Source organism: Ictalurus furcatus, chromosome 5, assembly GCF_023375685.1.
Source record: "Ictalurus furcatus strain D&B chromosome 5, Billie_1.0, whole genome shotgun sequence".
In the NCBI taxonomy this organism is placed as follows: Eukaryota; Metazoa; Chordata; class Actinopteri; order Siluriformes; family Ictaluridae; genus Ictalurus; species Ictalurus furcatus.
In genome coordinates this window covers 29,576,375-29,600,184 of record NC_071259.1, presented here as the reverse complement: position 1 = coordinate 29,600,184, position 23,810 = coordinate 29,576,375, and the positions used below count along the sequence as shown (strand labels likewise).

The 23,810-nt window shown below is 41.2% G+C and overlaps 1 protein-coding gene across 2 annotated transcripts; it reads left to right on the top strand.

The window, feature by feature from the left end:
- The first annotated feature begins 30 nt into the window (after positions 1 to 30).
- On the top strand, positions 31 to 22,950 carry bcap31 (B cell receptor associated protein 31). Of its 2 annotated transcripts, none has more exons than XM_053625655.1 (8): positions 31 to 134; positions 2,293 to 2,407; positions 3,707 to 3,807; positions 4,338 to 4,482; positions 7,023 to 7,158; positions 12,395 to 12,524; positions 16,081 to 16,181; positions 21,042 to 22,950. In XM_053625655.1, exons 2-8 carry the CDS (start codon positions 2,316 to 2,318, stop codon positions 21,078 to 21,080), a joined length of 744 nt encoding a protein of 247 aa, XP_053481630.1. In that variant the 5' UTR covers positions 31 to 134; positions 2,293 to 2,315; the 3' UTR covers positions 21,081 to 22,950. The 2 variants fall into 2 exon arrangements, with proteins under 2 accessions (XP_053481630.1, XP_053481631.1); XM_053625656.1 differs by having other exon boundaries at positions 114 to 138.
- The last annotated feature ends 860 nt before the right edge of the window (positions 22,951 to 23,810 follow it).

The following is a 23,810-nucleotide window of genomic DNA, read 5'->3' as shown; positions in this document are numbered from 1 at the left end:
TTCCGTTCAACTGGAAGTTGTATGTTGGCGTTAGTGATTACGCCACGCATACCGGAAGTGAAACGCAGAAAACGGTTGAAGTTTTTGGCACGCCCATCTCTCTCTCTGGTTTTTTTTTGTATCTTTGTTAAATTGTACGTGAGTATTTATTTGTTATTTTTGTGCATGATAAATATCGAAATACAGCGTTAAAGCGCAGAGAGTTTGTGTCTGAGTTGAAAGTAGGCGTGGTGCTGTAACATTAGCTAGTCGGCTAACAGCTCAGCAGTCTTGATGTGAGCTCGCGACTTCTCGGAGTCTTGTTTAGATCTCAGATTAATTAATTATACGCGTGTGTACTGTTAGAAATAAAATAGTTCCTCCTCCATTACTGTTACAGTAGGTTCATAGTTGAGCTAAAAAAAAAAAAAAAATCAGCCAGAAATAAATACACTTCCCAAACACACTGCAGAAGTAACTGGAACTTTCTAGAACAATCTTACTGTAAGTGTAAAGCAAAGCTTTTAAAACATTCAGTTTGTCTGGACTGCACTTTTGGAAATATTTTCGTTTTAAATCATGAGTCATGCTCCTGATAGCGTATATTAGATCTTAAGAAACACGTCATGTTGTTATTTATCATGGAGGTCTCTTCTGTCAGACAGTAGGTGGCGTTGTTGCCTTCACCATAATAAGTTAATAAATAAATAAATAAATAAATAAATAAATCTACAAGCATCAATAGTTTTTGCCAGTATAACAGGTGGCCAGGACAGGTGGTGCCTCAGATTTGTGTTTATTCACCCTTAAGTTCTTTGCTGTACTTCCTTAGCTTCATGTCTTAAGAATATCTCTCCTGGATCCTGTATGTTTCTACCTGCTGCTGTAATCATTAACCTTCTCCTGTGTTCATCTCAGCATCATCACAATACCAACCCTGTAGAAAAGTCTTATAATTATAATCACGCTATCTCGCAGCTCCTGGTTGAGTCTGGTTTCTTTCGGGATTTCTTCCTTGTGTCGTCTCGGCCGTTGTTTTTCCTTCTAAAATCTCCATCCAGATTGGTGAACCTCTGCCCATCTTTACTTCTGAAAGACTCTGCGTCTCTAAGATACTCTTTTTATACACAATCATCTTACTGACCTGTTGCCAAGTAACCTCCAGCTTCTTTTTCTTTTTAGTAACACTTAGTTTTCCAGCCTTTTTGTTGACCCCCGTCCCAACTTTTTTGAGACGTGTCGCGGCCATCAAATTCAAAATTTACCTAATTTTTTCCTTAAAATGGTACATTTATTCAGTTTAAACACTTTATATGTTTTGTATGTTCCATTGTGAATAACCTGCAGGTTTATGAGATTCGCAAGTCATTGCATTCTGTTTTCATTTCCAGTTTACACAGCGTCCCAACTTTTTTGGACTCGGGGTTGTAACTTGAACTGGTGAAATTACGATCGCAGGAAATAATTTTGTGCGGTCGTTCGCAGTGGTGATTGTTGGTAAGTGAGAGCTTTTATCCGTGCTCGTGTTCGACGCGCGTGTATCGAAGAGGACTCGGGCTGATCGCGTGATGTGACGGCGTGACACGACATGTCTTGGTTCAACTGTGTGGTAATTTAGAAAAATTGCAAGCTCCAAAGCATATTGCAGTTTGCTATCGTGGAATCCTGGAGGGGCTGAGATGTTAACGCAAAATCTTTTTTGCGGGTCCTGGGCCGAGACGCGCCGTGTGACGTCATCGCGACGCGCGTTCATCCGAAGCCCTCTTCGATTCACGTGCGTCGAACGTGAGTACAGCTAAAAGGCCTCGTTTACCAACAAACATCGCTACAAAAGACCGTGCAGAACAAATTCGCCAATTCAAAAAGTACTAATGCCGCCATCGACGCCATTGCGTTTGCCATCTCGTCGATCGCTGATTCTCTGTTGTAACTCCACGTAACTGTGTTGTGTAGCTTCAGGCACGTTGAGCTCAGTGTTCTGCACCAGCAACATCTCCCCTACATCTTTGTTGGATTTCTGACGAATACGAAAACGTTTAACGTGTCTAGAAAATAGTGATTGAGAACCGATGATTTTGGCGTTTTGGTTTTTTTTGGAGCGGACGTATTAGTCTGTTGTAACTAGGCTAGCAGTGATGACGTTCCTCTGTGAGATCAGAGCGAGAACTTCTCACAGGAATAACGATACGATGCGACGGCACCGTATTAGCAAATATCTCACTATGACCGTTTGATGTGCCTCTTGAAGTGTTGAATGCTTTTTTTTTTTTTTCTTTGCGCTGAGATCTGAAAGGTGTTATTTTTTCCCAGCAGGTTTTTTATTTTAGGTTTGCAGTATGAGTCTGCAGTGGACGGCTGTGGCGACTTTCCTCTACGCCGAGGTGTTCTTCATCCTGCTGCTCTGCGTGCCCTTCATCTCCCCCAAAAGGTGAGCTTCAGCCTCCTGCTTCAGTCTCTTGTTACGTAATCCAAAGATCAAAGCTTTTTGATGAACGTGATAAGATAAGAGATCGTAATTACTGAAACATGGGCTGAATTTTACTGTTTAAAGATGATATTGTACTGATATCAGAGTATTGACTAGTACTCAGTTCTAATCCAATGTCCACACTGTTGCCAAGGTAACATATTCACCTCAAAAGAAACCTCTGTCGAGTAACCGTGGCAACTATAGTCAGTGGAAGGAATAAACCGCTTCGTCAGACCACTTCACGCTGCTCCATCGTGGGTCGTTTTTCTGAAACGTTTGCCAAAACAATTACACGTTTTTGTTTAACACGTCACACTTTTTTTTTTATCATCCATTTAGAGTAACGTTTATTTAAAGTTCATTCCTGCTATTGCTTATGTTTTCTTTCTTCTTTATAAAAACCCCGCTTATCATGTTACCGGAAACCTGCAAAGGCCTGGCCGTTCCAGAGAGCGCTGACACTGGAGACTCCTTCCGTTAATGAACTCTCAGATCAATTTTTTTCTTTGATTAGTTGTTAATCAATGAGAGCGCATCGATTCATTCCTTACCCTGCTTGTCACTTAGATCATGTGAGCTTTTGAGTCATGGGGTGGGGAAACCAGGAATGAACACAGTCCAGCCTTGTGAAATCTCTGCCCTTTCACCCTGTTTTCATGTCTTGTCACACTCGAGATGGAGCAACCGATTTAGGATTTTCTTATCAGGTTGTTTCGTATGTCAGATATGAGGCATGTCTGACAGTAAGCACTTGGCTCATCAATCTGTGAGACTTTAATATGTTTACGCCCGAATCTGAAATCATGTTTCAAACACAGATAATATTAACAACCACGTTTTTGAGGTATTATTTCAGTCCAATCTAGGAGGACTAAACCCCATTCATATAAACGAAACCAAAATTACCACCAAACGAGTGAATTATTGTCGCTCATTTGTGCGGATTTATATCGCACAAAAATCTTAGAAATCCGGCTAATTTATTTACTTTTTTGCACACGCAGTCCACTCTCATGTAATATGCTTTAATATTATATATCATATAATATGATGATACATAATGCTTTAATATGTATCTCTCTCTCAAATAAAAAAAAAATTTAAAAACCCTGGCACTAATAATTTCGGTTGTACACAGCAGCACTAGTCATCATGAATTTATTTATTTATTTATTTATTTATTACATTTCATTTTGTATTATTGGGTACAGTGGGCTGTTTGTCTAGACCATGATGTCGTTGTGTTGTCTTTTCTAGATGGCACAGAATATTCAAGTCTCGCCTGGCGATTACCATTACGACGTACGGGAACACAGCCTTCATTGTGATCATCTGCATCCTTGTGTTCCTTCTGGTTGGTGAGTGTAAATCTAACCGCCATAGGCTGGTATTATTTCATATTGTGAAGTATGGAACGGTTTGTGCGCCGTAGGGCTTTACTCGTGATTATTTAGTGAGCTCAAGTGAAGAACAGGATGAATAATTATTAATATTATTTATAAATGTACAACTTGTATCAACTTGTCATTAAAACAACAATAATGTCAATATTGTTTGAAGCAAAAAAAAAAAAAAAACGACACGTTTTGTGAGTGATTATTGCCCCCTAGTGCACCACAGTGTGTGATGGTGGTGGTACAAAATTCACATCAGGGTCATGAGCAGCTTCTCGCGCACACACACACATTTATACGTAAATATACATTTCTGGATTTAATCAGCCACTAAGAGGCAGCAGTGGATAAGCTGTGTCCTAATGTTACACTCCTTAATATCTCCATAGACTCATTTACATGACAGGAATTTCTTTAATTAAGGCTGGTCAATGAATCTCCCTAGTAGTACGCTTGTCATATTAACGTGTGTGTGTGTGTGTGTGTTTCCACAGATGCGTTCAGAGAAGTACGGAAGTACAGCGTGACCGATAAGGTGGATCTCTCAAACAACCCCGTGGCCATCGAGCACATCCACATGAAACTGTTCAGAGCGCAGAGGAACGAATACATCGCTGGCTTCGCCCTGCTGCTCTGCCTGTGAGTGTCTCTCTCGCTCTCTCTCTGCCTGTGAGTCTCTCGCTCACTCTCTCTCTGTCTCTTTCTGTCTGTTTTTCTCTCTCTCTCTCTCTCCCCCTTCCTCTCTCTTTCTGTCTCTCTCTCTCATTCTCTCTATCTCTCTCTCTTTTTCTCTTCATCTATATCTCTCTTTGTCTGCCTCTCATTTTCTCTCTCTTTCTTGCACTCCCTATCTCTTTCTTTCTTTTTGCCTCTCATATTTTCTCTCGCTGTCTCTTTCTCGCTCTCCCTGTCTTTCTCTCACCTTTTCTCTCTTTCTGTCTACCCTTTCTTTCTGTCCGTACCGTCTCTTTGTCTTCCTCACGTTGTCTTTTTTTCTATCGCTCTACCTCTCCTCTTCTCTCTCTCGCTCTCTCTTCCCCATACTCCTCACTTGTACTTCCTTTTGGTCTCCTATTTTCTCGGTAATTATTTCCCAATTTCTGTCTCTCCCCATACACACACACACTACTGATTTTCCTCTGAACTCTGCTGTGGTATGAGCTGAATAAAGTAGTTCTCTATACAGAATAATCTCAGACCCAGAGTTCAGCGTCTCAGTGTCAGACTTGCCCACGGCCCCCGTGATGATCCACACCATTCCCCGAGACCTCACTTACTCCACCTGTTAATCAGATCAAACATTCTGGGCATTCTTTATCGGAAAGGACTACAGGGAATCTTTACCACAGGCCTTTTATCCCCCATCTGTGTTTGTGTAACGGCTCACGTGGTGTAAATGGTGTGTGTTTCTATAGGATCTATATTCATGTAAGAGGATTGGTGGAAAGAACAGGGGGATCCCGGATAGTTTCTGTTCACAAAGCCCCCTCCCCCTTTTACCCCGCTGTTTACACACCTACAAGCCAATGTGCATGCGTTCTCCTTACAGGCACCAGCCTATATTTCTCTGATTGACGGGATATTAATATCCGGCTACGAGAGCTACTAGTGCTACTACTTTTCCTGGATGTCAGATTATTCTTTGGTGTATTTATTCGAAGTGAGAGTGTGATTAAACAGTAGGTGACGGATATTATATTAACTGTTGTGTTTGGCATGAGCGTGTTGTGCTCTGGCTCAGTGCCCACGTTGCGATGGGAAGCTCGGCGTCTCAGACCACCGAGTGCACAGCTGCTCAGGCACTTTGACATTCGAGAACTGATTTTAGAGAGCAAGAGCGCTCGCTTGAGAGAGCCCCGTACTGTACCTGTTGGGTTAATTGGTTTGCGCAAACTAGAAATGCGAAACGCTCGTGTTGCAGCGTTCGAGTTTAGCTCGAGCCGTTAGCCGCACTTCCGCTGCACTTAATGTAAATTGATCGAGCTGATTAAACCTGTAGAGTAGAAAGGATGAAGTAAACCTGCCACATGGTGCATCTTTCAGGCCCAGCTGGAAGTGTGACACACAACGTGGAGTCCCTTGCGTTTGAGGAAAGTACCTGCCGCAACCCGAGAGCAACACTCGGAGTGAACGCAAACACGGTCCTGCACCGACGACCTCATGAACAACCGAGAGCCGAGCAGCGAAAACGCCTAGTTCACGCTACACGACTTTAAGCCCGATTTTCAACTCCAAGCTCGCCTACAAAAACCCTTTGATGGGAGGCAAATTGGCCAGCAATCGGCGCTACGTTTCGTGACGAAACATAGTTTGGACACCAGATGGAGTCGTCGGGTGACCGAGTCCTTGTCACATCGTGTATTGTGTGACCCCGTGTCGCCGAGCAATCGTGTAGTGCGAACACCACAACGACTTCAAGACTCCCGATTTACAAGACAGCAAGTCGTGTAGCGTGAACAGCACAGCGATCTGCTGACGTCGAAAGTCGTGTAGTGTGAACTAGCCTTTACGCTCACGTTCGTCACGTACGCTAGCTATGATTCATCAGGAAGTGGTGCAGTCAGCCTCGGCGCATATGCTAAATGTGGTTACTCCTCAGGTGACTGCGGCACATCCTTTTTTTTTTTTCTTTTTTTTTTTTTTAACCAGACACAAAGTTCCTGTCAGCGAACATTTGACCTTTGAACAGTGTACGTGGAAGAGTGTAATGACCTAATTTAGATGGGCCAAAGGTCATAGTAGGGCTAAATAAGTTATAGTGAAGCAACTGTTCTGTTTCCTGGCTTATCTTCCACTCTTATATATTCAGTACAGAGGCTTTCCCTCCATGGGAAGCCGTTTAAGAACCCCTATTAAATCACAGAGATGACACGGTTTAAAGCAAAAGTAGAATCTGCATGGTTATGATGCATGTACAGCATTTAGCACACACTTGCTCCATTTTCATTTCTGATTTTAAAACCCTACTACCCTTTTTGTCCATTATGGATAGAAATCGGTTTAATACGTTCCTGTGATCGTATTTGGATTAAGAACATGCTTTTTTTTTTTTTTTTTTTAACCACATGCAGTTTCATTCCTGTGTGGTTAAAGTGTAGTGCACCATTAATGGGATGAACGTATATGTCTCTCACTTTGTAAGCACGTCTGTCAACCCCCCCCACTTCTTTGTATCTCAGTTTGCTGCGACGTCTGGCCAGCCTTCTTTCCCAGCAAGCCACGCTCATGGCCTCCAACCAGGCCTTCCAGAAACAAGCAGAGAGCGCGAGCGACGCCGCCCGGAAGTACATGGAGGAGAACGAGAAGCTTCAGGAGGTAAGAATACACGCACTGACCCGTTCGCACAACTTCTCATCTGGCAGTGAACACAAGCAGTCGACGAATCGAACAATTATTAGTCTCTAAAAGTTACCGTTTTAAAAATGTACAAATTGACGCCATGAAGTTAACGTCCATTACAACGCGAATCCACAGCCTGGTGAATAAAAGGACTAAGTACTAACTCGGATGGAATAAGATATGTCTGTTAGGACGTCTGTAGTAATCGTGATGGATTTGCATGGGATAAGTAATGTATAAGTGTATAAATGGGAGTGTCTTCACAATGTACCCATGGTAGTAACACTAAAATTCCATGTGTACGCCCCTAAACCTCATTTTAATACAAACTGGGTTGAGCTTTTACTACACCCGCTTGTTGCACAGCATGGGCTCTGTAAATTGATGCACAATTAGTGTTTAATCTTTAGTAGGTCACATGACCATAACGTATGTAGGCTTTATCTGTGCTAGGAGCTCATTAACTTGCCTAAAATACCTAAATCCTTTTGAAATATTTCGCTTACTTAGAAAGTAAAATGATGTTTCTGTAATTAAACTGGATTCGTTAAGCAAAACATTTCACACGTTTTAAATATTGACTAATCGGTGATTTCATTTTATTTTCCGATGCCAGTTTTCCAAAGTACTCTATTACAGCATCGCTCAAAACGCCGGACACTGTTCCCACGCTCGTATTAAATAGCTGGAGGTAGAAGAGTTTGGATTGGAAGTGTCCGCGCTTCATTTTTAGTCATAATCATCGATTTGTGGTTCTCGTTGTTGTTGTTTCCTGACCAAACGTCTTCATCGTCAGTGTAACTTATAAATCAATTGGAAGGGGCCTGGATATGTGCGATGAAGGCTGGAAGGCCATCATGCTGCCCTGACGCAGCCGTTCCTGACCGACATCCATCCTCTTTCCAGTCTTTTGCATCTGATTTTCTGGTTTGCACATCAATTAAAATTCCTGTACACCACGAACCATTATTGCTAGATATTTATAGATTCAGTGGTGACTTATGATGCCCTTTTTGTAGCTGATCCGATCAAAATGTCATCGCCGTACTGCAGGATGACTCAATGGGAACAAGATTTAACGACCCCTGCAATTAGCCCTAGACATTTCCTACACGGTAGGAAGAAGAACACGGTAGCCGCGGGGCAGATGAGACCAGGTTGTACTGCCAAACCAAACAGTGTTGGTGTTTAGCTGTGGTGCGAGTATTGAAACCCTTTCGAGATATGTAAACAAGCGAAACAATTCGGGTCAGTTTAGCGAGAGTAATACTACGTTCCACAATAGCAGTGATGGGAGTGATGGTAGAGCAGAATGTATTCAGAGCAGAGTCATTTGTCGATTAGCATAATTGGAGAGTAATATAATTGCCACCGAGACTGCGGTTTCAGCATCCTTCATCAAATCAAGGGATGCTGATGTACTGGAGTGTGGATTGGCCTAGGGACTCTCGACGAGTCTGACGTTGAACAGAGTCGGGTGTTGTTTTGTTTTGCTACGTTGCAACCAAATTAAAACTGCAGCTCGGTTACACGGGGAGTTTTGATTAGGAATTCGAGAGATGAGAGAAACTGCAGCACGATCTCCGTAGAAATGTCAGGACAGAATATCCACGCCTAAAATGGTTTTTAACCGCATCACCGACCCACATACGTATGTACAGATACAAGGTAACGAGCATCACCTGCTCACAGGAATGTTAAAATGATGCTCAGCATCATAAGAAAGAGAGACGTGAGGTGAAGCCTGACTTCAGCACGTTCACTGTGAGATGGAGATCAATTTCTAAAAGGGAATTAAGATAACCATCAGCCGTACGTTACCTAAATCGCTTTCCCAATCCGGGACTCCTGCTTTTAAAAACAAACGTTGGCGTTAAATCAGTCATTCGCAGATTAGCACAGACAGTCGGTAAACTCCGCAGTAGGCTCACGACACTCTATAGACCTATACATCTGCATTCAGCTTGTGTATAAAATACCTTCTGTCCAATGTTAATATTTGGATATTTCGACAAGATTAATGAACGGATTTTCAGTTAAACGTTAAGAGATTGCGGAAAGTGTGGGTCAAATATCATTTCCCCTCTACTGCAATTAAACTTTCTATCCTCCCATATGTGGTGGTTGCAGGTGTTTGTGTTTGATGGATGTAATATCGGGCATTGCACCTAAGGAAACCTGTACAGGTATGACCCCGTTATAGAAAAAGATAGGCTTTATCTTTGTGCTCTGTACCTTTTTGATCTTTTGTTGTACCTACAGTTCTGGTGGTAAAATGTCAGCTCTCTGGGCTGAATCAGATCACACGCCGCGATCCTCAAGCGGATCTGTTTGTTATCGCAGCAGTACGTCGGCAACAAGGAATTTGCGAGCGTGTTAGTAAGAGCTAAGAGAATCCTCCTACCGCCTCTGAATTGCGTTCGGTTTACGCTTACTCTTATCTAGAGCACACTGAACGTACGGTTGAAGGATCTAGGGAATCTTTATGGATTCATACTTACCCTGATAGAGAACAAACGAGTGCTCGTGTGTATGAAACACCGCTAGAGTGAGCCAGGTTTTGACATAAAGACCGTTTCAAACTGACTAAGTGTATAACCAAAAGGCAGTTTCTTCTCAGTGCAACAGTCGGAATTGAAGCAGGAAGTGGCGTGGCGTTCACCCAGTGGAAGAGATGACGACGCTTCAAAATGAAGTACTGTGAGCCGTCTTGTGATTGAGCTCGCGGTGAAGACGACGTCGAGGGGGACTAACTCTACGTGAGCTAGGTTGAAGGATCCAATAGGGCGGATGATGCTGGACAGTGGTGATGCTGGTTTGGACCAGAGCGGTGTCAATCTTTGTAAACCTCTTCTAGCGTTTTCTGCACAGGAGTTTCCTGTCTGCACAGAAATTAAACACGAGGGGCGGACGTAAAACGTTTTGCACCAACGCAATATGAACACACTATTACTTTCTTCTCCATGGACTGACTAGAACAACCCTAGAAGTTCTTTGGTGTCTATGAGCTCAGTTAATGCTGCTGTGAGACGTTGCATGAGCAGAAGTTTAAAAAAAAAATGCTATGGCAGAACGACATATATGAGAATTTCTGTATTTAAGAAGCTTGGAAAAAAATAATGTGGGTAATATAATATAAACGAAATGTGGGTGAAATGCAGCTCCAAGGTGTAATATAATATGCTCTTGAACTGCTGCCCTTTTCCTCTGGTGTGTGTCGTGCTAGTTACACGCTCTAGAGGGCGATATCGTGCACTTGGTACATGTCAGTCAGTATGATCAACCTCAATATGACGTTTAATCAGTCTTCTGATGTTTTCATCTGTTCTGTGATTAAATACTTTTGAAATATTTAACGTTATAATGTTAAAAAATTAAAAAAAAAATTTTAAGGAAGGAAGGTATGACATTTTTGAGGAATTCGAGCGAGTACAATCAAAAGCCGGATGCTTCAGTCAAGGTCTTTTGATAAGGAAAGCATAAGATAACTGCTTTCCCTCGACGAACTCCGTGACCGCGCATTCCTGTACGAGGTTTGTGCAATAAACCTCAATCGCCTCCTCATGGTACAATTATTTCTACCGGGAATTCTGAAAAGCTTTGCATATTTGGTCATAAATGGCCGATACGGATCGTGCCTGAGATTATTGTGGGCAGCTCGTCTGGGTTTCGCCATGCCCTTGGTGAACGCTGCTGAATCTTGGTTAACACGCATTGCTCTCAGCATCGATTAATTCACGCATCAGCACAACGGGTCAAAGTTCATAAGGCGAAGAGCAATACAGTGATCCATAAATAAGATGTCCAGCTCCTCTAATGGAACGTGCCGTTTTTTTTTTTTTAGTTTGGTAAATGGCGATTTAAAAGTTTTATTTGTCCTGTACACTAATTAAAACCGTTAAATCTCTGAATGAAGACTTGATGTGTGTTGAGAGTGTGAGGATGTGTTTATCTGCTAGCAGTGCTGGGTGTTAACAACCTTGAGAGCTTGGCAGGATGTGATCTATGAAATGTTTTACATCTCTCTCTCTCTCACACACACACGTACGCATACACATGACAGGAAAGAGGTGCTGCTGTCAGTCAGACAGGTTATTATTGGTGCCCAGTTTGCTCTGGTTATCGTAAGTGCTGATTTCTAATTGAGCACAGGTTTATCGAATGACGGGAATTTTCAGTCGATTAAAAATAGTCAAAAACAGTTTAGACTATTAACGAAAATCAATGAAAAGATTAAACTAGCATGAGTAATTAAAAGCGTATTGCTTTGAGGTCTTCAGTAGCGCTTTGAATGCAATTAAAACGATTTTTCATGCGTGAGATAATGCTTACTCAGACTTGTGTGAAAACCCGAAGACATCGACGAGAGGAGAATGGGCAGATTGGTTTGAGCTGACAGTAAGTCTACTGTAACTCAAATAACCACTCTGCTATGATGGTGAGCAGAAAAGCATCTCATAACATGTCGAACCTCGAGGCAGATGATCTAAAAGAGTGGACGAGCCCGTCGGGTTTTTACCCCCGACGGCCAGGAACAGGGATCTGAGGTTACAGTGTGCACTTAAACGGCTCGTTCAAACTGGTTCTTGGCTGACGGGATTCGAACTTGATATCCCCGTTTTTCCTAAAAATAAACGACTTTCAAGACATGTAGTCAGAACAGAGGTGGTGAGGTCTGTTCTGTGAGAAAAGGAACGCTCGTTAATATTTTAATTACATACTCTTTCAAAGGAATCGCGAATTTATCATTGGGTCAGTAATTTTTTTTCTTTCCTTCTTTCCATTCTTTTTAAACGTGGGCGATCAAGAAGTTACTAAGCACCTCCTGGCTGTGACTTTAAAGCATGCCAGTTTCCGCTCTTCTCTTTGTTGCCTGGATTTGGGCTTTATGGTTCTTATCTTCTCAAAACATCAAAACCTACTTCATACAACACTCCCTGTCTTCCCTGGGAGCTCAACCCAACGCAGCCTGGTTCTGTTTGAAGTGATTTAAACAGTGCCCCGTTCTCCATGACCAGAGGGGTTTAGCTTTTAGTGTGCAGAGTGTGCCAATCCACAGTGGCCTTTATTTTTTTCAATAGGTACTAGAAACCAATCATAGTGATTATTGCGGTTATGTGCATATTGCTGATTATGAAGCAGAAGCTTTAATTGGGGAGTAGTGCGTATGAAGCGGACTCTATTGAGATTGTGTGTGTGTGTGTGTGTGCAGAAACTGAGGGATGCGGGAGTGGAGATCCCGGAGGTGGGAGGCAAGGCTAAGAGCAGCGCAGAGGAGGAGAGCAAGACCCTGAAGGAGGAGGTCAGGAGACTGAAGGATGAGCTTGAAGCCACCAAGAAAGGTATGAGTCAGCTTGCTGAAACACGTCTACACCCGGGGCTAAGAGGAATGAGAGAACGCACACGCGCACACAGTAATGAAGAGATGTGTGATGCAGATGGATTTAACGAAGTAAGGCGGTGTACACTCAGAACAGACAGGCAGTGCCTGGTGTGTTTTTGCTAACTGTCAGAACTGCTATCTTAATCTAATATTCGCCAAATCTACAGATTGTACTTTAAAGCTACAGTTGTTCAAACTGTTGCTTTTAAAAAAATCATTTATTTTATGTATTGATTTAATAATTTGCGATTATTCTGATGTTCTGTAAGGAATAATAACATGCCAGTTCCACACACACACAAAAAAAAGGAGAGAAATATAATAAATACGCGAATTAATTACGACTTGATTGGCTCTTATGTTTTATGACACAATAACATTTTGTTGCATGTTCAATACTGACTCAGAAATAAAAAGTGTATTATAAATGTGCAAACTGGTTACTTAAAGTAAGGAAAGCTTTCTTTAAAACAAACAAACAAACAAAAGGCTTAATGGGTGCTATAGAGTGTAAATAAAATCACCAAACTGTGTGCTCTGGTTATCCAGGAGTGGAACTTCTGACCCTAGGTTTAATCCCGGTCACACGTTGTTCACATTAAAAGCACACCCTTCATGATTTGTTTGTTGGTTTCCTGTGTACACCCTGATTTATGATTAGCATAAATGAAGAACTGAAGCTTACTCAGATCTGGCTGTTGAGCCGTAACAAGATTAAAGGTAACAAGCGGAGCTATTATAGTAATTATAAACAGAAATGATACACAGAAAAAATACTAGATTTGAACTTTTTGTTTTTCCCTTGCCTTGGATGGCTCAAAAGGACAGTGTGCATTATGGGGAATTTCTGTGTAAATATACCTCTGAGACAGACAGTCAGTGTCTGGTTTCTGACAATAACAAATTGTGCCGTGTTTCCGTATGCGGGTTTTTGTTGGTCTTCGCCGAAGATAATCTCGCTCATGTTCTTGATGTGTCCACTTTGAACTGCAACAGTATCAGTACTACTGTACATTGTGCTGAACCATATAAAATATAATTTTCAGCCAGATAAAGGACTTAGCATTTGTAGACAATGAACCATGCAATTCTTTCTGTTGTGTGGTACAGAATAGCTTATGGACTTTCAGTCAGTTCCTAGAATTTAGTCTGTTTTTGTCATTTTAATAAGACTGTTGCACAACTTATTCGAGTAAACACTACTATGATGGCGTCAGGATGTAGCTCCTGCTCGTAAATTATTTCTCAAGCCCCGTTGGGAGGTTGAAGGAAACCTGAGACACGTCATAACCGAGACCTTTTATCCGTTAGGCCAAGTCAGTGTGTCCCTGTCCCTGCATGAGCAAACTCATGAAATGGCAGCAGGTTTTGTGTACAGTCTAGCAGCAGCAGAGGCAGAAGTGTGTACGTGTAGATTAAGTTTGGAAGTCTGTCTCGAATCCATCCCCCACACGAACATTATAACTCCCAGTGCTACTGACTGATCGCCTTGTTCGCTGCCATGTTTTTCTCGCCGTCCTGGCTACAAAATTTGCCCCCACCCTTGGGAGTCCTGCCAGTTCCAGTGAATTTTTCAAATTCAAGGCCAATAAGGAGAAGAAGAAGAGGAAAAAAAAAAGGTGGCCTGTGGGTCGTAACGTGTTCCCGGTTTGTCATTGGTCCATCTTTTTTTTTTTTAAAGGTTATTTATTTATTTATTTTACAAATCAGCTAACCTAATTTCCCGTCATTAAGTGTTTTATTTTAGACTAGAACACCAAGTCCAGTCCTTTCAGACGTACCTGCAGGTGTTTGTGGTCTGTCTCCAGTGTGTTCACAAAAATTGAGGCCTACCTGTTCTTAATATAGATACACGGCCTCTCTCTGTGTGTGTGTGTTTGTGTGTGTGTGTAGGTGGTTGTGGTCGTTGTAATCAGGGTCAGGAGGCCTAATTTAAAGATGTATTCCGTTGTAGTTACAAAAGACTTCATGAAAAATGCCATCGGTAACGTAATCAAAGTATCACAATATGAAAGTAATGTAATCTGATCGTTTTTGGATGACTTCAAGGTCACGTATGTAAATAAAGTCAAGAGGAGAAAAGCAATACTATCTTAAAAAAAAAACAACAAAAACAAAAAACCCCACGATCTTCTGTTTATAGCTTAAAAACATGTTGAATGTTTGGATTTGTTTTAAGAAAATAAATGCATGTGTTGCTGGTGTGAGTCACGACTGGAAAGAGAGACCCAGAACTATAATCATGCAGCTGTCTATATTGTGTTCTGTCAAAAGCAGGGCTCCAGACAACAAAAATCTGTTAAGGAGCCGTTGACTCATATAAGAGGGGAAAAAAACAGGCTCCTATTTATTTATTTATTTATTTAGTTATTTATTTATTTAAAGTGCCATGTAGGAATTTGTGCCATTTTTGGAAAAAATTCGGCATTTCACTTTAAGCGAACTCTGCATTTTCATCCAAGGTCACTAAAGGTCACTAAGGTCGTTTCCAACTTGAGAACTATATACAGTACAGTCACAAAGAATTGTTCTTTCCTCAGAACCTGAGCCAGTGTCGCTGACCGTAATTATATCAGCGTCACTTGACCACTGACTGTAGTTTGGCCTCCTCTTCTTCCTCCTCTGTTGAAGAAAGCCAGCGTTTGACACCCGGTTCAGGATCAAACTGTTAGTGATGGGCCCTCTGTGTTGCTCCTGATCAAGTCTTAAAAGGTTGAATTGCGTACTTTTTTCGTTTTGATCACGTTTTTGAGCCGAAAAGCCACGTTCACACTGAGCAGCCGAAATTGGTAGGACTAGAAATCTCTCAACTAGATGCGTTCTGCTCAAAGCGCATGCTGTGTCATTGTCCAGTCCATTGTTCTTCGTTAGTGATACCTAAGAGGGAAATTTGGCGAAAGGCAGCTCTTCACATGCAGTCATATAAGCAGTGTTGAGTTTTATTTTTAGCTGCTTCCGTTCGGTCTCGTCATGTAGTCCACACGCCCGAGACGCTGCTTGTGCTAACGGGGTTTTTCTGCAATTACGTAGTCATGAGCTTTTTTATGCTTTTGACTATCGCCCTGTTTTCTCACAGTCTCTTTCTTGAAATAGTTCGTTGCGATAATGAAGTCCTGCAAAATTTTTTAGTTCATAACGTGTAAATTTTTATTGTCGCCAGTGGCGATCTCAGCAAAAATATCACTCGCAAATTAATATTTGTAGGTCCGTTTTAGGTGCGGTCTGGAGCCCTGTAAAAGTTTTTAATTTCTTTGGTTTTAGATGAAAAAAAAATCGTCATCTTGATAGTATTCCCATTTTTTTTTTTTTATTTCTTTTTTTACAAAATGTACCTGTAATCGGATTACTTGTTTTTTGACCTAACTGTAACGGATTACCATTAGTAGTTTTTTGTATCTTGATTAGATAACGCCGCTGCATGTATTCCACTACGCCCCAAGCCTGGTTGTAATTCGATATAAATACACGGCTTCTCTTTTTGACTTGTTTGTTTTTCTGTGTTTGTTCCTGCGCAGCTCATCAGAAGTCTGACGGTGATGTGAAGGCGATGAAAAAGCAGGCGGAGAATCTGACAGTGGAATACGATCGCCTGCTGGAGGAGCATGCCAAATTACAGGTTAACACACATCAACACACACACACACACATATACTTTCAGTGCATTTCAGTATTGCCAAAGCATCATTAAAAAAGAGAACTACTGTTATTAACAGAACACACAGGAATGGAGATTATAGAGCAAAACATTACGTATAACTGCAAGTGGCGATCTGTGGGGTCCAAGCACTCTTCTCGAATATTGCCTCCAGTGGCAGAAAATGGACCTAGACATAGAATAAAAAAATCCACTTCCAGGTTTTAGTACAGTGATACAGTACACCAGATTTGATCTCAAATGGACTCAAAGATCCTGAGAAACAGCTATTTGAATGTAACTCCTCCCCTATCATATATATATGACCGCACTCCAGAATTTGGAGACGTCCTCAGAATCTTGTCCTGAATCGTTCAAGTTTCATGCAACCAGTCACAAGTTGCACCTTTGAGTAGATTAGGCTCCACCTTGATTATTGAGGTTCACACCTCTGTTGAATATTTTGACACCAACACACACAGAGGGTGTCACTCAGAGCTAAGCCTACATATTTATCTTGATCACAGTCTACATCGACAAACGAAAAGATAAATATCTCATAAACGTAAGCCTGTGACCATCCTTTTATTTCTTTTTTTTCTAAGAAGAATCGGCTTCCGCGATCGTCATGTAGCCGAAGATGATTTTTAAAGATAAGATAAGCTGGTCTTGCTCGGTGTAAATCCATAGGAACGAACTTTAAAGGAGCAGTTTGTTGTTTTTAGAATCATCGTTACTGCAAGGAAAAACTTTGACCAGCCTTTGTGTCCCCCCCCCCCACACACACAAGCCACAGAGGTTGTCTTTAAAGAATCGAGCGTGTCTGTTCCAGCTGGAGGTGGAACTCATTTCAGGGCCAGAAACCTGTAAAAACAAGGAGCCTGACATGTATTAGCCAGATTCATTAAGATGGGATCTGTCTAGAGACCCTGCACCCTTGGGTGTGTCTTTGAGTGGTATATATAGACATGTTTTCGGTCATTACCTGAACCGGTTAACAAAATATGTGCACTAATATATAAATACCAATTAATTTATTTTTCATAAACAAAGCCTTCCATATATGGTCTCAAAGACACGCCCACATAACCCTCCATAGTGTTAAAGGCATGCACACGTAGAGCTGCTTTCAGTTCCTTGCACTTATTACAGTTTCATGTACATTCAGCAGACGGTCTTATTCAGAGCAACTTTAAAATGTGCGCTTTATTCTCTATCAAAAACATCCTCGTACTAGTAAAAAATTGTCCATGATCTAGGAATACCGTAAAGCGTAACCCTGTTAGAGAGGAGTTAGTATGAGTGTTAGTACAGCAAAGAAAACCGTACGAGACATGAAACGAAGGCTAGGTCCCCTCACCACTATCAGTTAGTCAAACAGCATTGTGGGTCATGTGGGTAAACCATTAACCAAATAGACCAAAATAATAATAGCAGAAGTTTAAACCATAAGCCAAAAACGTCAACTCGGAATTTAATTTCAGAATAAATCTTTGCATCCTCTCAGTAGGTCACATTAATTATGAATGTTCGTTTGCAAGCCATTTCAGTCAGCGATTCAGCCGTTCAAACAAGAGAACGAGAAGAGCCTTTAATGCATGCCTTTCTCGAAGGGAAAGTGGAGCAGAGTCTGATGAGTGTCTCCAGGCATCGCATTGTTGGCTTCGTAAGCAAGCATCAGAGTTTTAAATCGGACGCGATCGACTACGAAGGGCCGACGGAAAAAGAGCACGGCGATAGATCGGTCTGTACAGGAGTCATCATCGTTCTCTGTGTAGCTCTCACTAAACAGTGTCCTAGTCACCAGCCTGTTGAATATATTTCAAACTGAAAGTCAGGAAAAACTAGCCTGAGGCTTCATCAAACCACACCTGCATACAGGATTAGCATGACGTGTAATAGTGCTTGTAAGTACACGGCTGCTGTTCTTGAAGGTTAAGCCATGCAATTATTTTTCACGCATCGGTTCTCTCATCCCTCTGGATACGACTCGTGCTCGTCTGAAGCGCAGTGCCATGATCGCTCTATAAATCACCAGAGCTCTGCAAGGGAGTTTCACAGATCAGTAATCATGATGAGGAGTACGCTGGCCATGCTTGGAGCAGAGATGATTATTATAAATTACATGGAGAGTTGGAGCACAAGCATCACGTAGACCGTTTGATCATTTGTGCTTCAAACAGTTGGGCTTGTGTGTTTTGTTTTTTTGTTGTTGTTTTTTCTGCTGCAGGCGAACAAAATTATGTGAACATGCGTGCATTAAAGTAATTATTTATTTGGGGGGGGATTAAATTACATAATTTGTCCAGCCCAAATACAGTTACATCAGCCAAGACCTGGTTAGTGAATTGGCTTTTGCTTTCATATACAGTTCCATCTTGTAACTTGATCCAAACTGTGCTATGGAAATCCAAGATGGCCGCCCCACCATAACGTTCCAGTATTCAGTTACATGAAGTTTCATGTTTTATCAATTTTAGCAAGCCACGCTGTCCTAAACCACTTCACATAAAGAACTGGATGTGGTTTGAGAAAGCATTCTGTTACCCATTGGCTGAATTTCTCTCGTCGCCCCAGTGCTAAAATTTATGGAAAAAAACTTCAGATCCAAACATAATTGAGTACATTTGCAGTAAGTGGAATATTGTGTAAATTTGACTTTTCACATTTACTTATTTATTTTTTTTAACGCACAAATAGGAGAGTCAATATTTTGCATGGAAAATGTACATGTATGTTTACCGCTGTTAGTCAGCGCCATTGCCTTGGAGCTGTTTTATGAAGGCCACTATTGTTGCATAAACTGGCGTTGATCCCTGACTGAAGCTGTAGCCAGTAATGACCAGCGCTTCATGTATCAAGAGCGTGCTGTGAACTTCACTTTCAGTACTCGGCTTTTCCTTTAACTCGGTCCACCTACCCACGTGTTAATGTCTGACTTTCTGATGCACCTGGCTTTTTTTCTGTTTTGCTACACATGTGGCAATATAAAATTTTTGATAATGGCTTTTCAGAGTTATAGCTGCTGAATGTTTAGTTTTATGTGTAGAAATAATATGCATGTCATTACAGTGATTAATGGGGAGAAACTTCCAGTTCTTGGAGGTCTTGTGTACTTTTTAACTTACATAATGGCACATACAAAACTTTGCCCTTAACCTGTCACTCACTTGTCACTTTACCTGACAAGTTCCTGTCATTATTGAATAGTATTCGCATTTGCTTTTTGCAGCGCATGAAAGTTTTCCACATATAGTCAGGAATATCCTGTGGAAACCTAACCTTGTCAGATAAAAAAATCTGTAATTTCTTTCCTAATACTTAGTTCCGCCTCAGCTGCGTTCCTTTCTGGCGGAGATTTCACCAGTGTCTTGTGGTAGTTTCCCGTCAGTTTTAGTCACTCTCACACTGACTTGGTTGTGATTCAGCTAGAGTTCATGGGGTTTGTTTCCAAAGCTTCACCTGCTGTTACAGAACATTCTATGGGATTGAGATGTGGTGGGTTTCAGGCCAAAAAGGGGCTGTGCTTAAATGCTTGATGAAGAAGTCACACGCTGATTTGGCTCTACAGTTACTTTCCTGGAACGTAAGCGTGTCAGTTTTGGCGTTCCGCTTAGACGTGCACGAAAAACAGACCTCAAGTCACCAACAAACTGACCCGTGGCTTTTATGCTTCGAAACGTTTCCATTTTCAGTCGATTTAAAACATTCAGTAATGACAGCGTTCCAGTCGAAGCTCTTAACTAGGAATTTCCGACCTCCTACTAGGAAACAAACAAAAAGAAAGAAAGCTGAATTCCTGCACAAAAACCTTGAGTGCACTCTTCAACCCTGAGTTCAGCAAAAGACATCAAAACAAAATGGTGCCCACAGAATCAATAGTAAACTAAGTAGCACTTTTATTTATTTATTTATTTATTTATTTATTTATTACTTGTATGCGATATAATTAACATACAAGTTAGTTTGTTAAATCTATAACACTGACTGTACAGTTTGCTGTTTAGTGGAGATAAATATACTTTCACTCATCACTTAGCATGTTTTTTTTTTTTTTTTTCTCTTTCACCCCAATTTGTAGCTTGAACGCGTCAAGCTTGGAAATGACGTAATTCCGAGTTCATACTTCTGAGTTATGTCGATTGCAGCATTAACAGCATATAATGAAACCAAAGCTAATGAAACATTTTATCTCGAGTGTCTAAGCTGTACGTTTTTTCCCCCTCCCCGATTCTGCTGTCACGTAGTTGTGCGGCCAGTCATGTTTTCATCTACCGATTCGAGTCTGCAGCTGTGACCTTCCCAATTTGCCACAGCTGTGTGTTTTTTTTTGTTTTTTTAAAATTATTATTTATTTATTTATTATCCAGATTGAATCAGCGAGGAAAAAGCTGTTGAATTATTGAAAACCGACCTCACAGCTCCTGTACAGTTAACGGTGCTCCCTTGACCCCTCACTTGGGTGTTCTTTCACACACGTATACCACACACAATACCAATAAAGCTTTCACCATAGGCAGGAATAAACAAAATGAACATAATCGGACTGTTTCTGGCAGTGGATTTCCTAATCGACTCCGCTGAGTGTTTGTCTTTCTATATGATGCTCATTTCTTGGAAAAGGAAGTTGTAATGTTGCATAATTCAGGAGCTGTTCAGGTGAATTTGCCTCGTGAGGCTTTTTACTATTGAAATGTATTGTTTTTCAATATTTTTGGAGACCAGCAGCCATCTTTTACACTCCTGTCAGCTCACTGATGATGATTAATTTAGTTCTTGGTTGCCTCACACTGTTTTTTTTTTTTTTTTGTGTGTGTGTGTGTGTGTGTGTGTTATTTCCAGGCATTGTTCGACTCTCAGCATGACAAGAAGTCGGACTGATGAAGTTTACCCCACGCACCTGTCTGTCTGACCTCTTCCTCCTTCAAGTCTGGTCCACACATCACTTCCTGTTGCTGGATTGTACAGGATTTAGGAGCAATCCCATCCTGTATGCTTGCTCTAATAACGCTACGTTCAGTGTGTCGCAAATCCTGTTTATTCTTTGTTCTTTGTTTTTTTGGTTTTTTTGGGTATGTGAAAGTTAGACCATTTTCCCTCTTGAACGTAACCTATTTTTGTATCGTCATATTTTTGAGTGAGTGTGTGGTTTGATGGGAAAGGGGTAGAGGGTTGAACGGTGTCTCATTTTGTTTAGCATTTTACTAGATGGACTAAGAAATTCTTGTGGATTATGATGTTGGTAATCCTGTTCAGATGGTAAAATAATATAATTGTGTGATTGTTTGCCGAGAAAGTTATGTGGAATTGTTTTAAGGTATTCTCCAGTAGTTATTTTTGCCTTAAAAGGAGACGATTGAATGAGTGCTTGTGTTCTAACTAAACGGTGGCGAGTATGTGGTTTTTGGTGTCTGGTTTAGGCGTCGTTACACTATACACTTTGACTAAGCACTAAAGACTTCCTCTCAGTTTACTTTCACATGTTCCACCATTGTATCCTCCCTCCCCCCCCGTCCTTTCTCTTGTATCTCTTTCACCCTCCTCAAGCCTTCGCTGTAGGAAAATAATCACCTCCGCTGTAGTCTCTGAAGCGATGGCTCCGTCTCCTCCAGAGAAGTAATAAAAAGGCACAGCGGACTAGTTTATTCCAGTCCACGCTGGTTTCAGTTGCTCTCTGTGAAGCAGACAAAGCTGCGATCGCAGCGACAGTGGCAGCTCAGATCGTGTTTCCAAACATCGCCGCGTCTATCGAGGGTTTTCAAACGGCGTTAACCGCTGGAGGTTCGTGATATACAAGAGACAGAACGTTTAGCGTCATCTTCTTAATGGCTCCTAGTTTCAATTTCCAACTGACTGCTTGTTATTTAGAGTCAAAGATCAATAGCTGTTGTCTGGCTGGACGACTCTAAATGATGGCGAACGCAATGCTTGTAAATGGGGAAGAAAGAAAGAAAGAAAGAAAAAGCTCATCACGGCATGTCATCGAGTGTGTACGAGAACCTGTGCATGGGGTAGTCGCAGCTTAACCCAAACTATGCTTCTCTTGGGTTGAGAAATACTTTTTTGCATTAGCTCCGTTAGTTTCATGACATCATAGCAAATCATGATGCTACTCTTAAAGTAGAGCTGAGGGGGATCACAAAGGATTATGGGACATATATGTAAAGCGTAAGTAGTTCATAGCGGTGTCCTCGTGGTCTGTTTAACTACATGAAGCATATGAGGAACTTTATCTCCTCCATGACCACCAGATCATAGTTCAGTTTCTTCTAAGAATAGCTGCAGGTGAAACATTAACCTTACTGTACCAGGCACTTAATGTCCCTGTATGTTTAAAGACTCGAGGCTATATTTGAGGCCGGTTATCGTCGTTACGCTAGGGCTAGTAGGTTTCTATGGTGATGTTTTGGATTTTAATTGTGTGTTCATTTGATTGAATGACTTCTCGCCAATGTCAGTAAACTAGTTAATGAATAAATGGGTATCCAGCTCGAACCAGTTCAATTCCAGTGCTTTTTGTTTTCTGCTTTTGAAAAATGTTGCACTAGGACATGTAAGTCATTTTTTGTGTGTGTGTATGAAATCATACAAAATACTCTGCCTGATTTAGCAGCACATGATTTTTTTTATCGTGTTGTTCCTGATTTCCCAGCATGCTGCTTTTCGTCTGTATCGCCAGCTCACATGGTTTGGCACTGTGCTTCCACCAAAGTTGAAAAAGTGCATCTATTAAAGTCTTCATTAAGAATAATCGTCCTTTTTTTTTTTTTTTTTTTTTTTTTTTGTCCTGTTTCAATATCGTGCAAATGCGAGGCTTGATTACGTCGAATCTACGCAAATGGCACCGCTGCAGTTTCTCATTTGAGATTCATCGTGTATCAGAGTCAGGAATGGGCAGCGCTAGCGTGCGTGCGTGTGCAGTGTGGCTAACTAAACCAACTCTGCAAATCATCAAGCTCCTAATTTGAATCAGAGGAGTGAGGTCAAAGCAATAAACTTGTATAATGGACTGGAACTGCCTGTCTGTTATAGATTTTCTCCAAAAAATTGTTTTCTAACCTGATTGTTTGGCCAAAAATGAAATTTACACGATATTATCTCTTACCCTAAAATGGAGTTGAGATGCCTTTGGTGTTTGATGTGTTTTTTTTCTTCTTTCTTTTCTTTTTTTTTTTTCTTTCCCCACCTTAGATTTGTACTATTGCTACGATGTTAATATTGATATGTCAGGAAAGCCTATAGCTGTGAATAGCATCCTGCAAACTGCATGTCAAATCAAACTGTCTTGGACTGCGTGTGGCATCTGCACCACTTGGGAATCCTGTTATTTACGATTCGTGAAATACAAACCCCAGTAATTTATGGTCTGAAGAAACCAAACACGTTTAGCACAGCACAATCTTTAAGAGAGAAGAATAAAGAGACTGGTGAGAGAGCGACTATTTATAGTCACTATAACACGAGTCATAACAACACTTATCTCATGGACGTTCCACAACGTTAAACGTTACTAAAAACGGATAAAAAGTTTGCCAAGTTTGTGTTTTAGTTATAAAGGCTTCTACAGTCACACCCACAGATAGGAAAGAAGCAACAGCTGTCTTTCTAAAT

Coding starts and splice junctions, on each gene's coding strand:
- bcap31 (XM_053625655.1), top strand. CDS start 2,316: ATGAGTCTGCAGTGGACGGCTGTGGCGACTTTCCTCTACGCCGAGGTG. Junction 3,808..4,337: donor CCTTGTGTTCCTTCTGGTTG/GTGAGTGTAAAT, acceptor GTGTTTCCACAG/ATGCGTTCAGAGAAGTACGG. Junction 4,483..7,022: donor TTCGCCCTGCTGCTCTGCCT/GTGAGTGTCTCT, acceptor TTTGTATCTCAG/TTTGCTGCGACGTCTGGCCA.